This window comes from Bos taurus, chromosome 16, assembly GCF_002263795.3.
Source record: "Bos taurus isolate L1 Dominette 01449 registration number 42190680 breed Hereford chromosome 16, ARS-UCD2.0, whole genome shotgun sequence".
Lineage (NCBI taxonomy): Eukaryota > Metazoa > Chordata > Mammalia > Artiodactyla > Bovidae > Bos > Bos taurus.
The window spans coordinates 25,180,115-25,194,584 of record NC_037343.1 but is presented as its reverse complement, the minus strand read 5'-3'; the positions used below and the strand labels follow the sequence as shown (position 1 = coordinate 25,194,584).

General features: G+C 40.5%; 1 protein-coding gene and 1 long non-coding RNA gene across 3 annotated transcripts in view; one reads left to right on the top strand and one right to left on the bottom strand.

Moving 5' to 3' along the window:
* DUSP10 (dual specificity phosphatase 10) overlaps positions 1–8,385 on the top strand; it is a 41,108-nt gene extending 32,723 nt beyond the window's left edge. The window contains exons 3-4 of one of the 2 annotated variants that reach the window (NM_001034725.2): positions 3,038–3,409; positions 7,121–8,385. In NM_001034725.2, the coding sequence (NP_001029897.2) occupies positions 3,038–3,409; positions 7,121–7,386 (638 nt within the window). In that variant the 3' untranslated portion in view covers positions 7,387–8,385. The remainder of the gene's footprint in view (positions 1–3,037; positions 3,410–7,120) is intronic. The other variant, XM_059875484.1, reaches the window with a different exon arrangement.
* On the bottom strand, positions 1,394–3,039 carry LOC132342447 (uncharacterized). The gene is made up of 2 exons (XR_009490827.1): positions 2,806–3,039; positions 1,394–1,596 (listed from the first exon to the last, which is right to left on the bottom strand). It is a non-coding gene; the product is annotated as an uncharacterized lncRNA (long non-coding RNA).
* Positions 8,386–14,470: the final 6,085 nt, after the last annotated feature.

The following is a 14,470-nucleotide window of genomic DNA, read 5'->3' as shown; positions in this document are numbered from 1 at the left end:
ATTCTACTGGTTCATTTTGCTGTAAGCACCATCCTCAGAGTTCTTTAACTGCAGTATCTTGCTGTGCATGACCCTTAGGGAGAACTGATGCTGACATTGGTCAGCAGACTGGCAGTTGAACAGACTGTTTGTTCATATCCCTCAATGAACGTTTCCTTGTCTAGTTAATGTGTGTGAATTAGAATATTTCCTTTTCTATGCACTCTGCCTCCAAAGATTCGACGAACAGAGTTCCCACATGGCTTAAACATACACATAATTTCGCACGTGAGCACCCCCTGGGATCCGGAGCATTTTGTGTCTGTCTGTCTCCAATTCCCTCTCTTCCCCTCCCCCATGGACTTTTTCCCCCCATTAGGCAAATGGAAGGCTCATGCCACCTGTTAGCATTACGTCATTGGCTCCCCAGAACACAGTTGCACCAAAGGCCTTAAACAAAGTAGTTCTTCTTGTATTGTTTGCACTCAAAGAGCTGATATCATGCCAACTGATGTCATTGTATGTCTTTGTGTAACTGCTATGGCAACTGGGCAGGTGGGGAGTCTCCAGCTGATGTCATTGGGGAAGGAGGTGTAGAGACAGAATTTTAAAAAGCTCTATGTTGCTTTTTTTCTGTGTGTGTGGTTTTCTGGCATGCATTTTTTTCCCCCAAACTAGCTGCTTTTAAGACAAATTACAGCTTGAGTACCCTAAATAAGGACACAGAGAAGTCTCCCTGCCCCCCCCACCTACCCCCTAAAGGCTTCTTTTGAGTTTGTTTTGTTGTTCTGTCCTCTCATCTTATATGGAAAAGTGTAACGACTGTCTTTTTCTTAAGGAAAAAAAAAAAAGTGAACTAGGTTCCCATTACAGAACTGGTGTGGAACTGTTTACTAGGATTTTATGGAGCCAAAGCTGAGCAAACTTCTAAATAACTCTTCAGTCTCTTTCATGGAGCTTGTGTTGGTGACGGTGGGTAATTTCAAATTCTTGTTTAGGTATATTCACTAATGAAGTTTTTACTGATAATCTCCATTTCTTCCGTCTGCTTGAAAAATGATCCCTTTGGATCCAGACAAACTTTTTATTTTAATCATTATTTCATAGCAGAATAAACTAATAAGATGTAAAGGCAGAGTTTAATTCTAGAAATTAATTAAAATGAATTTGTAGCTCTTGTTTTTCTTTTCAAATAGGCTTAGACACAGATGGTCATGATACTACTCCTTTCAAATCATCTTTGAGTCATGGCTGCATCTTAATAAAAATAATGATTTCCCGGGTTTTTACAACTTGTGTGCACTGGCTGTGAGCAGCACTGAGACTTGGTCTTGGGGTACAGCCTGGAGCTTCCTGATGTGGTTGACAGAGATGAGACTTGAAATGGAGAAGGACATAGATTCAGAAACTGGTGAACAGTTCAACTTCCTTTATTTATTTTAACACAACCATATCCTGTTCACACTTATGTTTCCTCTCTTATCTCCTCAAACTATCAAGAGAGAAGTAAGGCATCCGTCTGGAGGAGAGAGGGAGTGGTAAATGTGTTCTGATGACTTTCAGCTTCTAGGCGATCTCCAGCTTCTGCCTGTGTTCAAAGGCAAGGCCAGAGTGTATCTGATGGATAAGAATTAGAGCTCACTGAGTAGGTAATACTGTCAACTCTGATTTCATAGCCCTTACATGTACATTGTGTAATCTGACCTTCATAATAATCCTTTTGGCTTACCCACAAACACATCTAACAAATATTAAAGAAAAAATTTAAGCAATAGACTATAATCCATACATTTCCTAATTTAAACTAGTGCTCTTTTTTGCATGGTTCTTAAGCTTTTGATCATGTGGATGGTGAACATTTTTGAATCAGATTTTTTCATTTAATATTAAATAGAAACATAGTCTTTATTTTCATGGTCCTTTCACAACTCTGAATGGCTACATAATATTGCACTTGGGTGACTGACAACTTTTCTCTTTTCAAAAATGGTTTTGTTTCTTACTTGGCCTTTCTAGAAAACGGATACTGCTATAGTGAACATCTTTATGCATCTAGCTGGATATCTTTGGTCAGATGATTTCCTTAAGATATATATTCCCATAAATGATTTGCATTTGATGAGGGGGAGGTTTGCATACTTTGTATGGATCCCTATATGCTGCTGCTGCTGCTAAGTCGCTTCAGTCGTGTCCAACTCTGTGCGACCCCATAGACAGCAGCCCACCAGGCTCCGCTGTCCCTGGGATTCTCCAGGCAAGAACACTGGAGTGGCTTGCCATTTCCTTCTCCAATGCATGAAAGTGAAAGTGAAGTCGCTTAGTCAAGTCTGACTCTTAGCGACCTCACGGACTGCAGCCTACCAGGCTCCTCCGTCCATGGGAGTTTCCAGGCAAGAGTACTGGAGTGGGGTGCCATTGCCTCCTCTGGATCCCTGTATACCAGATTCCTAATCATACTAAGAGGTATATGCCATTACCCTCATTTTACAGATGGGGAATTTGAGGCCAAGAAAGAGAAATTAACTTATCCAGATCACAGACCCAAGAAGTGGTGGAACTGGGATTATAACCAAGATAATCTGGGTTCTTCTAAGGTCCTTGCTTGTAACCACTCTCTTGTTTGGGAGCAAACTTGGCCTTCTGGGTGAGGTGAGCTTACAAAGGGTGCAAGTCACACACCTCCACTGCCCAGTTAGTTACTGGCAGAAATTCTACACCCGAGGAAGTCATCTGTGCCTTCCTGGGCTCCTAAAGTGCAAGGCTGTATATAGGCCACTGAGCATATGACTCTTAGGGGCAGATCAAATGTGCGGCTAATGAAATTACCTGATGCTTCGTGGAACTCTTTCCAGGGGAACATGCCCCAGTTTGTATAAAAGGCACAATTCCAAAGTACTGCATGCAGCCTCCAAAATTTGTCCTGGGTCTCCCAAGGGACTTTCATTTGTGTTTTGATTTTCTTTCTAAAAATGCAATAAGCAACTACACGCATTCATTCTTCTGACAGCTCTGAAGTTCAAGGGGGGAGTCATTCTCACTTCCTGTGTTTGTGTTCCAGGTGGACTTAGCAGTTTTAAGCAGAACCATGAAAACCTCTGTGATAACTCCCTCCAGCTCCAAGAGTGCCGGGAGGTGGGGGGCGGCGCGTCTGCGGCCTCGAGCATGCTACCTCAATCCATCCCCAGCACCCCCGACATCGAGAACGCGGAGCTGACACCCATCTTGCCCTTCCTGTTCCTTGGCAACGAGCAGGACGCTCAGGACCTGGAGACGATGCAGCGGCTGAACATTGGCTACGTCATCAACGTCACCACCCACCTGCCCCTCTACCACTACGAGAAAGGCCTGTTCAACTACAAGCGGCTGCCGGCCACCGACAGCAACAAGCAGAACCTGCGGCAGTACTTTGAAGAGGCTTTTGAGTTCATCGGTAACTATCTCCCATGGGGAAGTCTCGTCTTCTGGCTTCCTTTTCCCTCCGGCTTTTTTGCTTTGATAGCAGGTCCAAGATTTCTGCCTGAGTTGCAGAAAAGCTCCACGGAAGTGTTTTTGGGCTCCCCCACCTGGTGCAGGGTATTCTCCTAAGTCATAACCCAGCAAGTGTTTTGGAGCCATGGTTATCAAAGTACAGTCATTCAACTGGGTTGGGAATCCATTCAGTGAGACCACCTCATGTCTCCAGTTCCCAGTGAAAAAGTGGCAGGGGTTAGCATTGAGATGTTCTATGACATCATATCAAAAGAATTGGTAGAAAGGAAGAAGTTGGTGGCCAAAACAGGTGCGTGAGTATATGGTCTACTGAGATTTCTTGGCATCTTGTAGGGAGTTAAATATAGCCTGCCCTCTGGTGGGCTTTTCTGGTGTCTCAGACAGTAAAGGATCCACCTGCAATGAGGGAGACCTGGGTTGGGAAGATCCCCTGGAGGATGGCATGGCAACCTACTCCAGTATTCTTGCCTGGAGAATCCCCATGGGCTTCCCGTGAATCCCCAGAGGAGCCTGGCAGGCTACAATCCATGGAGTCGCAAAGAGTTGTACATGACTGAATGACTAAGCATAGCACAGCACCAGATTCACAGGTTCCACCTCTGCAGATTCAGCCAACCACTGATGGAATTTCTGGATATGGAGGGCTGATTGCACTGTGCCATTTTATATAAAGGGACTTGGACATCCGTGGATTTTATCCACAGGAGTAGAGGGATGCAGGAACCGAGGCCCTGCAGGTACTGAGTGCTGGCTGTATTGTAAGTATGACACAGACTTCTAAGCTTATCCATGTCTCCCTTCAGTTCAGTTCAGTCGCTCAGTCGTGTCTGACTCTTTGCGACCCATGAATCGCAGCACGCCAGGCCTCCCTGTCCATCACCAACTCCCGGAGTTCACTCAGACTCACGTCCATCGAGTCAGTGATGCCATCCAGCCATCTCATCTTACCTTGAGTTAATTGCCAATGCTTGAGGTCAAGGTAGCATTTGCTGAAGGATCGTTTCTGAAGGATATTTTTCAGAAACATAGTGCTATAGTGAACATCTTTATGTATCACATCAGTGCAAAGGTGGTGGGGGGAGTGGGGAGTAGTATTCCCCTTCTGTTTGCTTTGTCTCTCCATTCTTAAAAGTTGTGTAGCCAAAGCATGTGAGGTTGAGCGCTCATGAGATGATACTAGATTTCCTTAGTTCATCCAGGCTCATTGAAGTAGGAAAGAGAGAATGGTATAGCCTGTGTAGTTCCCAAGGAGAGAAAATTCTAGCAGCAGCAGGCTTTAATCTCCACAGAGAAGCAACGACCAGCCTAATCCTAATCCTCAACTTTAACTTTTGCTGCTTCTAAGCCTCAAACTGTTGCAAGGCTTAAATGATCACTTGGAGAGGACCTGGCACTCAACAATTTTTTTCTCAAGTGACTCTAGTCTTTCTTACTACAAAAGAGTGACCCAGTCCTTTTCCTAAATATTGTAGCAAGTTGTCACTGGCCTCTGTCTCAGGAAGAATGCACTCAAGTTCAATACTCCTTTGTCAGAAAAAAAAAACCAAAAATTTGGATTTATCAGCCACTGAAGTAGGTAGATTTGCTGTAGAGTTGGCAGCTCTGGTCACTTGGCCCAGGCATTTTCTTGCTGATCTTGCCTGGTTTTGCAGGCCTATGGAATGTTCAATCTGGAAGGAAATTCTGAATGGTCATTGAACTCAGAAAAGTAAAGTGACTTCTCCTAGATTGTAGGAACTTTAGTGTTAGAGAAGGGACCAGAGCCTAATGCTCTTGACTCCAAGGCCAGACACTGGGGCCAGAAGTGTGGGCAGTGTTTACAAGGCTCTATTATTGGGTTGGCCAGAAAATTTGTTTGGATTTTTCTGTAAGTCAAGTGTTACAATAGTTGTAATGCATAATGCTTGTGGATGCAAAGATACCTTAAACTCTTTGTTAATGATATCTGAATCAAATCTTGAGCCCCAAGGGAGAAAAGTTTGCATCCAAGTAGATGAGGAACATCCTGGTTGGCATATAATGTCATGAGTGCAACTTTTTGTCTTAGTTCCAGTTGGGGGAAGTTAAGAAATTGTTTTCTATTTAATGAGTAGCATAAGATGTGCTTAGGGTCTAAGGATTTCAATCAAAGCATCCACATTCCTTATAAATTATTCAGGCTTACCTAGTTTTTTAAAAACAAAACAAAACAAAAATAAATAGCATTAAAGGCTGGAAACAATTCCACATCACACCCTGCACAGGCACAATTTTTAAATTTTCATTGTTATATCATTGAGTAAACTGAAATCTTACAGTCTTGCTTTAAGAAAAATACACCCTGTTTTAGAAACATAATAGCATCCACAGAGAGTTTGATGTAAACTAAGCAGAGTCTAGGTTTAGGATTTAACTATGACAGTTGGTTATTGCTGCGTTGGCTGATATTATTCCTGTATTCCTCTATGCCTGGTTAGTATTACTCCCATTATTCAGATAGGAGGATTGAGCCTCTGAGCAGTTACAGGATTCACGCAAGGTCCTCTATGAGGTGGAACCATGGCCAGACCTAGCCCTTTGTGGCTCATCTTCTTTACCCCCATGCTTTCCACTCTTGGGGTGGAGGCCGTTAAATAGTGTGTGCTAAAAAGAAGAAATTGAAAACAGGAGATGCTTTTGTAAAATACTGTTATCTATAAGAAGTAAGTCAAATCTCTGAATTTTTAAGTTGAAAATTTGCTCAATGATTGTTTTGTTGATCTATAAGTGGGTAACCAGTAGAAGTAGTTTATGTTAAAATCTGGCTCTCCTTTACATACTCCTTTCCCAATCTTCTAATTGGTATATTTTTCAGGGATACTGTCTTTGGGATGACTTTTATTGGGTTGGCCAAAAAATTTGTTTGGGTATTTGTATACTCTAAGAACCCAAACGAACTTTTTGGCCAACCCAATAGTTTAGAAGTGTCACTGAGAATCCATTCAGACAGTGCCCACAAGCTGTTCTCCTGGGTTTTTAATATATCTGAAAACCTTTAAAGTATTATCTTTTTCGATTGCCCTGGATTCTGAGCCAGCACTGGAATTCCTCTGTCATCCATATCATTACCATGTTAGAACATCATGTATGCATGTGAGGGGATTGGACAGTTCAGATGGAGGTGACACTCTTATCTATTTAATACTAGTTCCTGTACAGAGCAGTTCTACAATATAAAAAAAAGAAGTGCTTTTTCTCTATCACAGGTAGGAGAGACATTGTTAATAACACTAGTTTCGATAAATGACACAGTGTGACGATGGGAATTAACATCCTTAATCAGAAGGGTCTGCTTAACCAGTGACTACATTTAGGCTGATTATGTCACAACTCATTCCTCAGTTGACCACCATCACCTGTGAAGTCCACTATTATGGTGAATGACTCTCACCTACTCATCCCTCTAAATGTAAAATAAGCTTCTTATTCAAGCTAATGCTGCTTTTAGCCAGTTCTGGAGGTTGTGCCATAAACAGACACAATTAAGTAGGAAATTATACTTAGTTTCCAAACCATTTTCATGTCATCTTTCTCTATAGAATATGACATCATCAAGTCTAGATAAACGTTAACCTCTCTCCTTCCATCTCTCTGTCCCCTGCCCTGCACCTCTTGCTTTTCTCCCTCATTCCAGAGGAAGCTCACCAGTGTGGGAAGGGGCTACTCATCCACTGTCAGGCGGGCGTGTCCCGCTCTGCCACCATCGTCATCGCCTACTTGATGAAGCACACGCGGATGACCATGACTGATGCATATAAATTTGTCAAAGGCAAACGACCAATTATTTCCCCAAACCTTAACTTCATGGGGCAGTTGCTGGAGTTTGAGGAAGACCTGAACAATGGTGTGACACCACGAATCCTTACACCAAAGCTGATGGGTGTGGAGACAGTTGTGTGACCATAGTCTGGCTGGAAAGGATGACTGTTCTCCATCAGGAGATGAAGAGGAAGGAGTATGGATTCTTTCTTTTCTTTTTTTCTTTTTCTTCTTTTTTTAGATGGGGGTAAAGTTTGTGAATGGAAACAAACTTGTTTAAAAACTTTATTTTTAACCAGTGTGAGAAGAATTTAACTTTTGATGCCGTTGAGATTTACTTCCCACCAACTGACAAAGCAGGGAGTCTAAAGAAGTCATTTTTTTAAGCCAACAATAAAAATATCATAAAACCTGTTTCTTCCCCTTTTCCTTTTAAGCTATTTGTAGAGTTTACGATTAACTAGTCTGTGCAGGTTCATAGACCGAAGACACTATACTTTAAACCAATTAAAAAGAACCCAAAGTAAGTAGAAAAGACATTGAATCATGAAGACCTAGGATCTGCCTGACCTGTCCTTATAGAAAACAAAAACCCAACCAAACCAAGCCCTGCTGTGCTCACTGGTGCAAAGAGAAGACCAGGGCAGCTTAAGTGGTCTAAGAACCCTTCACATTCTTTAAAGAGACAAAGGATACTGTTGATTTTGTGTGTTTCATACTCTGGATTACTTTTCTTCCCTCTCTGTGTTTAAGAGATTTTTTTTTTTCAAATAGCAAGGAACTGACCATTATACCATATGCCTTCAATGGCTTCTTGTGCAATAATATGGTGTTTTGAGTGTGCAAATGAGTTAGAGCTGGCAGCTGAAAAATAGACAAATAGTGCAAAGTTGCCAGCTTGGAGATAGAAAGGAATTTAACAAAACCAGTTACTTTCTTTCCCACCTTTTTCCTTTTTTTTTTTCTCTTTGATTTGATTCTGGTTACAGTGCCATAAACCTTGTTACATATGTATATCAGAATGTAAAAAAAAAAAGACAAAAATTTATTTAAAAATATTTTTCGCAAAAAATCTTGGTGTGTTTCTGTTGATTGTGTAAAAATTTTATTTTCATTATATAAATGAAAATCATTTGGAAATGTGTCTATTTCCTCTTCTTTTCCTCAATTCAAGTTCAAGCATCTCTTACCTCTTATAAGCTGTCCATGTAACGTAACTGGAAGTAAACACAAATTTTTGATACAGGGATAGAGAGATGAGGGAAAGGAAATATTCTCTGGCCTCAGTGTGAAGCAGAGAGAATTAGCAAGGAAGTGAAAAAGCTCTAGTCGGCCAGGTCATGGTCCCCTCTATTGTCACAGTCCTGCCATCCACTTCTGCCAATGTAATTCCTCTTACAAAGGGGAAACCTCAGGTAATCTCCTTGAAAAAGGTGTGAGGTTTGACACCAGCCTTTGAGCCTTGGTGACCAGGTCACTGCCAGATTGATTGGTTAGAATTCTCTTATCTCCCCAGTGGCTCTTTGATCAATGTCTGTGACCCCTACAGTATGACCCCTACAATATCAATATTGTGGGGGTCTTGATATCCCCCTTCCATTGTCACTTACCCACTTGGCACCTTTGGTAACGTTAATCAGGAAGCATTGCAGGCAGATTCTTTACCTTCTGAGCCGCCAGGGAAGACCTGGTATGCACTGCAACACACTGCTGTTTCCTACTTTTCTGCCAGCAAACTGAATTCAACTTCATAAGTACAGCTTCCCCATCACACTTGGTTAATATATAGTTGGTATTCCATGGGTTCTCAGTCCACAGAGGAGTACGGAGGGGGTAGGGGAAGAAAACAAATCAAATGTTTTCTATTTTTATTGAAAATAGAAGCCTCCAGGGAATTGGCCATAGGGAGGATTCACAGCAGATTAAAATTTGCCCAAGGTGAGTAAAAAAGTAGAATGATTTTGAAATTTCCAATTCTATATGAGTACGTTTGGACATAATATCCTTGTGAACATTTGCCGACCAGTATTATAATGAAATTTTTTTAATATTTAAAAAATAGCTTTTCTAGTAGAAGTGATTTAACTTTTTGTTTGATTAGCAAAATAGAGACTGAATTTAACAAGAATTAATTGAAGGTTGTTTTGACTTCGTTTGGTTTATTACAAAGCATTAATAAGGTGAAAAGCAAATTTCTCTATGGTGCTTTCTACTCTTCAGTCTAACAATTTTCTTGGTGCTAGAACGTATTTAAGAAGTGGGATTGATGTGTAATTAGGGATTTAAAATATATAAGGATTTACTATATATTTCTTTTTCTTTATTCTAAGTTCAAATATTAAAGTTCTGATAGTGTGAGTTTTATTCCCCCCCCTTTTTTTCTTTTTAACAAAATAAGAATTGCTATAGTTTCTTGAGCAAAATATGAAAATAATTTATGATTTTTGAACTTTATAACTTTATGCTTTTGAGAGCAAGATTGTCCTAGGGCAGATAGGAATTCTGCCAATGAGCATACCAAGAATTCTGAGAAACTTGTCTTTATTTTACTAATCTGTTTTGAATCACTTAGCCTCTTTCTTCATGAGGAATGTTAACCACTTAGTGAAATTTACATGGATTAACCAAGCCATTGCACCAGAAACCAGACTCCCCAGGTTTTGTTACTGAGTCAAACTTTGGTTTGCTCACCCTCAAGTAGTAAAGGCAATCTGTTGACACCAGGATGTGGTGAAGGAAAGTGCAGTGTTTATTGCAAGGTGTCAAGGCAGCTGGTACTTAAAACACCCAAACTCCTAGATGGGTTTCAGCAAAGCATTTTTAAGGACAAGGTAAGGAACTGGAGTCCCGAGGTATGTGATCAGCTTGTGCAATTCTCTGATCGATTGATGGTGAGGTAATAGTGCAGCGTCACAGAGCTTAACATTATCATTGCTTAGGTGCCAGTAGGTCTGGGGGCTGTGTGCTCATGAGCATCAAGTAGTTAATTTCTTCTCTTTGATGGTGGTTTTAGCACCTGTGAAACAACTCAGGAAATGTGCATCAATACTATCATCTAGGCACTTCAAAAAGGATCTAAGCCAAGGATATGAGGGAGGAGTTTGCCCTGGGAAGGTCCCTTAGGGTTCTGCTCTGTTACCTCAAATGAGGTTCTGAGCCTCATTTGTTGTCTCGGAGCTTTGGGACTGAGCTGGGAATTCACTGTTGTCTTCCTGAGAAACAGGGTCTCTGAATAACTGATGCACATATTATTCTCTGAGTCCAGCAAGAATTATTTCATGCTGGATTAATTTAACAATAGAATGAATCTGTAACATATCTAATCAAATTTTTAAAAAAAGGCATTGTTACTTTAAATTAAATAGAATAGCAGCTTCAGCTCCTCTATAAGCATCCCCCCCCCCAGTTAATATGTTTCCAATCAATGAATATTAACCCAGATGTAGAGTTCACATTTCATGGAAGAGCTCGTGCTAGCAACTTTTGGAAAAGGACATGTACGGCAGGGGTGGGGAAGCTGACAAAAGGAGGACATGTACAAGGGAAGATATGAAAGAGGAAATGTACATGTCTGCCAAACCACATGTTGATGGTAAATGAGAAAAGGCAACCCTCTGAAAGGTGATAAAATATGGGGAACAGGAGAAAATGGGAGTTTATAGTAAAACAAACAAAAAGACTATATAGAACTCGGAAAACAATCACTTCAGAAGTGGAATAAGATAGAATGCTTGTAAATTGCTCTAACTAGATCTTCTGGAAGACGAGAAGTTTGACAAGTAAAACTGAATAGAAATCAAGAAATATGGGTGTCACCCTGATTGTGAGTAGGCTCTTATACATAAGCCACAACACATTATATTTTATTCCCCAAGCATTGTAACATCCAATCTCCAGAAATATGGGTTGATATTTGTTTTTAAGGTCTCATTGGAGACTGTCATAATATATGGATGTGAATGGAAGAGAGCATCAAAAATGATGAGTAAGGATCCAGAAAGGCAATAAGAAGGTATTTAGAAATAACTGTCCAAAACCTATCTATAGAAAATTTTCTGACTTTATGGAGATTGTAGACTATGAATACCAGTGCTTTCCATTGTTCCTGATTTCCTCCTTTGTGACAAACTTTGCCATTGTTTGGTGGAAGATACACAGGGTGAGACAACTGGGAGCTATAGTGAAGAAGTTAATGGCAGTACATTGCCTCCACGTTCGATGATGATGATCCATGTCTCTGTGGATCAACAGAGCTAACAGGGAGAAAAGGTGGCCATAAAGTAAAGGAGAACAAGGAAGAACTGTAATTATGTGGAAAAAAATAGTGCCCACATTTGCCTTTTACCAACTTCCATGATGTGGGTGACTTAGAAGTATCCAGTACCCAGAAGTATCCTTTCCCATTTTGCTGACCATGTACCTGGTGCAGGACTTATGAAGCAAAGGAGGAAATCTGGAAATAGCTTTAAGAGCCACAGTCACAGTTATGGCCCTAACCCAAGGTGAGTTTCCAGGTCAGTGAAAATGTGCATTGGTTGCAATAGTCATTGGTGCCCTCTTCATAGTATAATGGCTGCTGCTTCACTTCTGTGTTCCAATCTCTTGCAGATTTATTTTAAAGTGAACCTTATCCCAGCATGAAATAGATAAAGGAATTCTGGGAAATGCAATTTCATATTCAGCTAAGTTGATCTTGCACAAAACTGCCAGAGTCTATCCTTTGCCAACTTGCTATCCATTTACACTTCTCTTAACCATATATATATAACTTCCGAACAAAGACATTAGAAAGTGATGTTTCCACCTAAGAAGATGCAGCTATCACTTCCACAGTTGAAGAGATACTAATCCTTCTCCAAATGAGAGTGCATAGTCTCATGTATTACTTTATTCATTTGGGGGTAATCATTTCTCTTGTACTTGAGATCTGTCTCTTTGAAATCCTGTAATTTAAATACTGAGATATAAGGATATTGTAGATTGAATTGTGTTTGCCAAAAAGATGTTTTTGAAGTTTTAATTTCAGACCTTGTAAATGTGATGTTATTTGAAAATAGCATAGTTGCAGATGTAATCAAGGTTTTAAAAGGTCATATTGGATTAGGATGGGAGCTAATACAATTACTGGTATAACTGGACACATCCTTCTTATAAAAGGGTGATTTGGACACATTCAGAGGAACCAATGCCATATAACTAGGGAGGTGGAGACTGGAGTGATTCATCTAAGTAAAGGAGCACCAAAGATTACTGGATATCACCAGAAGCTAGGAGAGAGACATGAAACATATTCTCAGAGTCTCCAAAAGAACCAACCCTGCTAACACCTTGATTTTGGACTTCAAGCCTCCAGACTATAAGGTAATACATTTCTATTGCTTTTAGTTACTCAGTTTTGGGGACTTTGTTATGACAGCCCAAGGAGACTAATACAAAGACTAACCACATTTAATATTAGATGGTACAATAGCTACAGGAGAAAAAGGAATTGGTTAATATAAACCAAATATATTTATATCAAAGTAAGAAATATTTATAACTCTTACTGTCCTAATTTCTACAAGTGATCATGTAGTCACAGGTGATAATTATAACTTCCTTCTTTTACTACCCATTCCATTTACCCTTTGTCCTCAACAAGCATCTCACCTGCTCCCAGTTCCTTGGCTGTTGGGATAACCTAAATCTTCATTTTTGATGGATCTGAACCTTTGGCAGTCCTACCTGCATTGGGTTCTTTTGTTGTAAGACATGAGAGCCTAAGAGGTGCCCTTCATCCAGATCTAGTTCTTCCTACTCCCATAGTCCTATAGTAATCCAATTTCCCCTTGGTAGTCACAAGTCATTCCAGAAACACAGCAACCCCATCCTTTGCCTGTTTTTTTTATTATTTTTTTTTTTTCTTTAGCATGAGGAGCCCAAATTAGTCAGCAGATAGTATCAACTTCCAGTATAATGGAGCCATTGTTGGGTCTCCTAGCAGGTGTATCTGTGCTTTGGAAACTAAGACTTCTAGACCAGTAGAGCACAAAGGTGCAGGGTAGGTAGCACAAATTTTGCAAGTAGATCACCAAAAGTAACAGAGGAATTTTTTTCATTTACAGCTCTTTTTGGGCCTGTGACTCTTGAATAAGGGAGAAACAGCAACATATATTTGTTGACATATATGTTCAAAAATTTACTGCATCTTGCAGGACATTACCCTAGCCCTGAAAATTTTACCATCCATCTAGCTCCATAACTGAAATGTCAAAAGTACTATTTTACTGCTTCAGAATGATGGATAACATAGCAAGAGTAGTAAATTCCACAAGTGTGAGCCTGTCACCCCACTTCCTGTGCTGCAAAGTAAGTTCCTTCATCAGAAACAAGGCATTGTGGAATGCTATGATGGTGAATAAGATATAAGAATTCTATAACCCCACAGATACTAATTTTGGAAAAAGTATTGTAAGTGAAGTCTAATCCATATGAGGAGTGTGTTTCTGTAGAGTGAGAACAAAACACTGCCCCTTCCATAATAGGAGAGTTCCCATGTAATTAACCTACATAATATAGCTGGCTGAGTACCCTAGAAATGGTTCTATTTCAGGGGCTTGGTATTTGTCTCTGCTTTGGGTGAGTTGGGTGCTCAGTGTTGGCTGTAGCCAGAGTAGCCATGGTGAATGGAAATTCATATTACTGAGCCCATGCATAACCTCCATTTCCTCCATCATGGCTATTTTGTGCATGAGCCATTGGTTACAGACAGGTATGACTGAGAGAAGCAGACTTGACGGAGATTCACAGAATACATTGTCTTGTCCCTTATTAAGACCTTTCTATGCTGAGGTTGAGCTTTTTGAACATTCACATGGTACATCTTATGCCCATTCAGAGAGTTCTGCCCATTGGCTTATTCCCCAGACTTCTCTGTCTCCAATTTGTCAGTTATATTTCTTCCAAGTCCCTGAGAAGCCATCCAAACCATTAGCTGCTTCTTGCAAAGCAATGTAGATCCATATCTCTAACTCTCTCTCAGGCAAAATGAACAACCAGGTGTACTGCTGGAAGTTCTGCCCACTGTGAAATTTTTCCTTCACCACCCTCAGCCTTGGCCACCCACCGAGTGGGGCTATAGTGACGTAGCCATTCATTTTAGGATGGTATCGAGATATACAAAGGTCTGCAATCAAGGTCAAATATTTGTCTTTCAGTCCACTGGTCACAGAGAACATTCCATGAA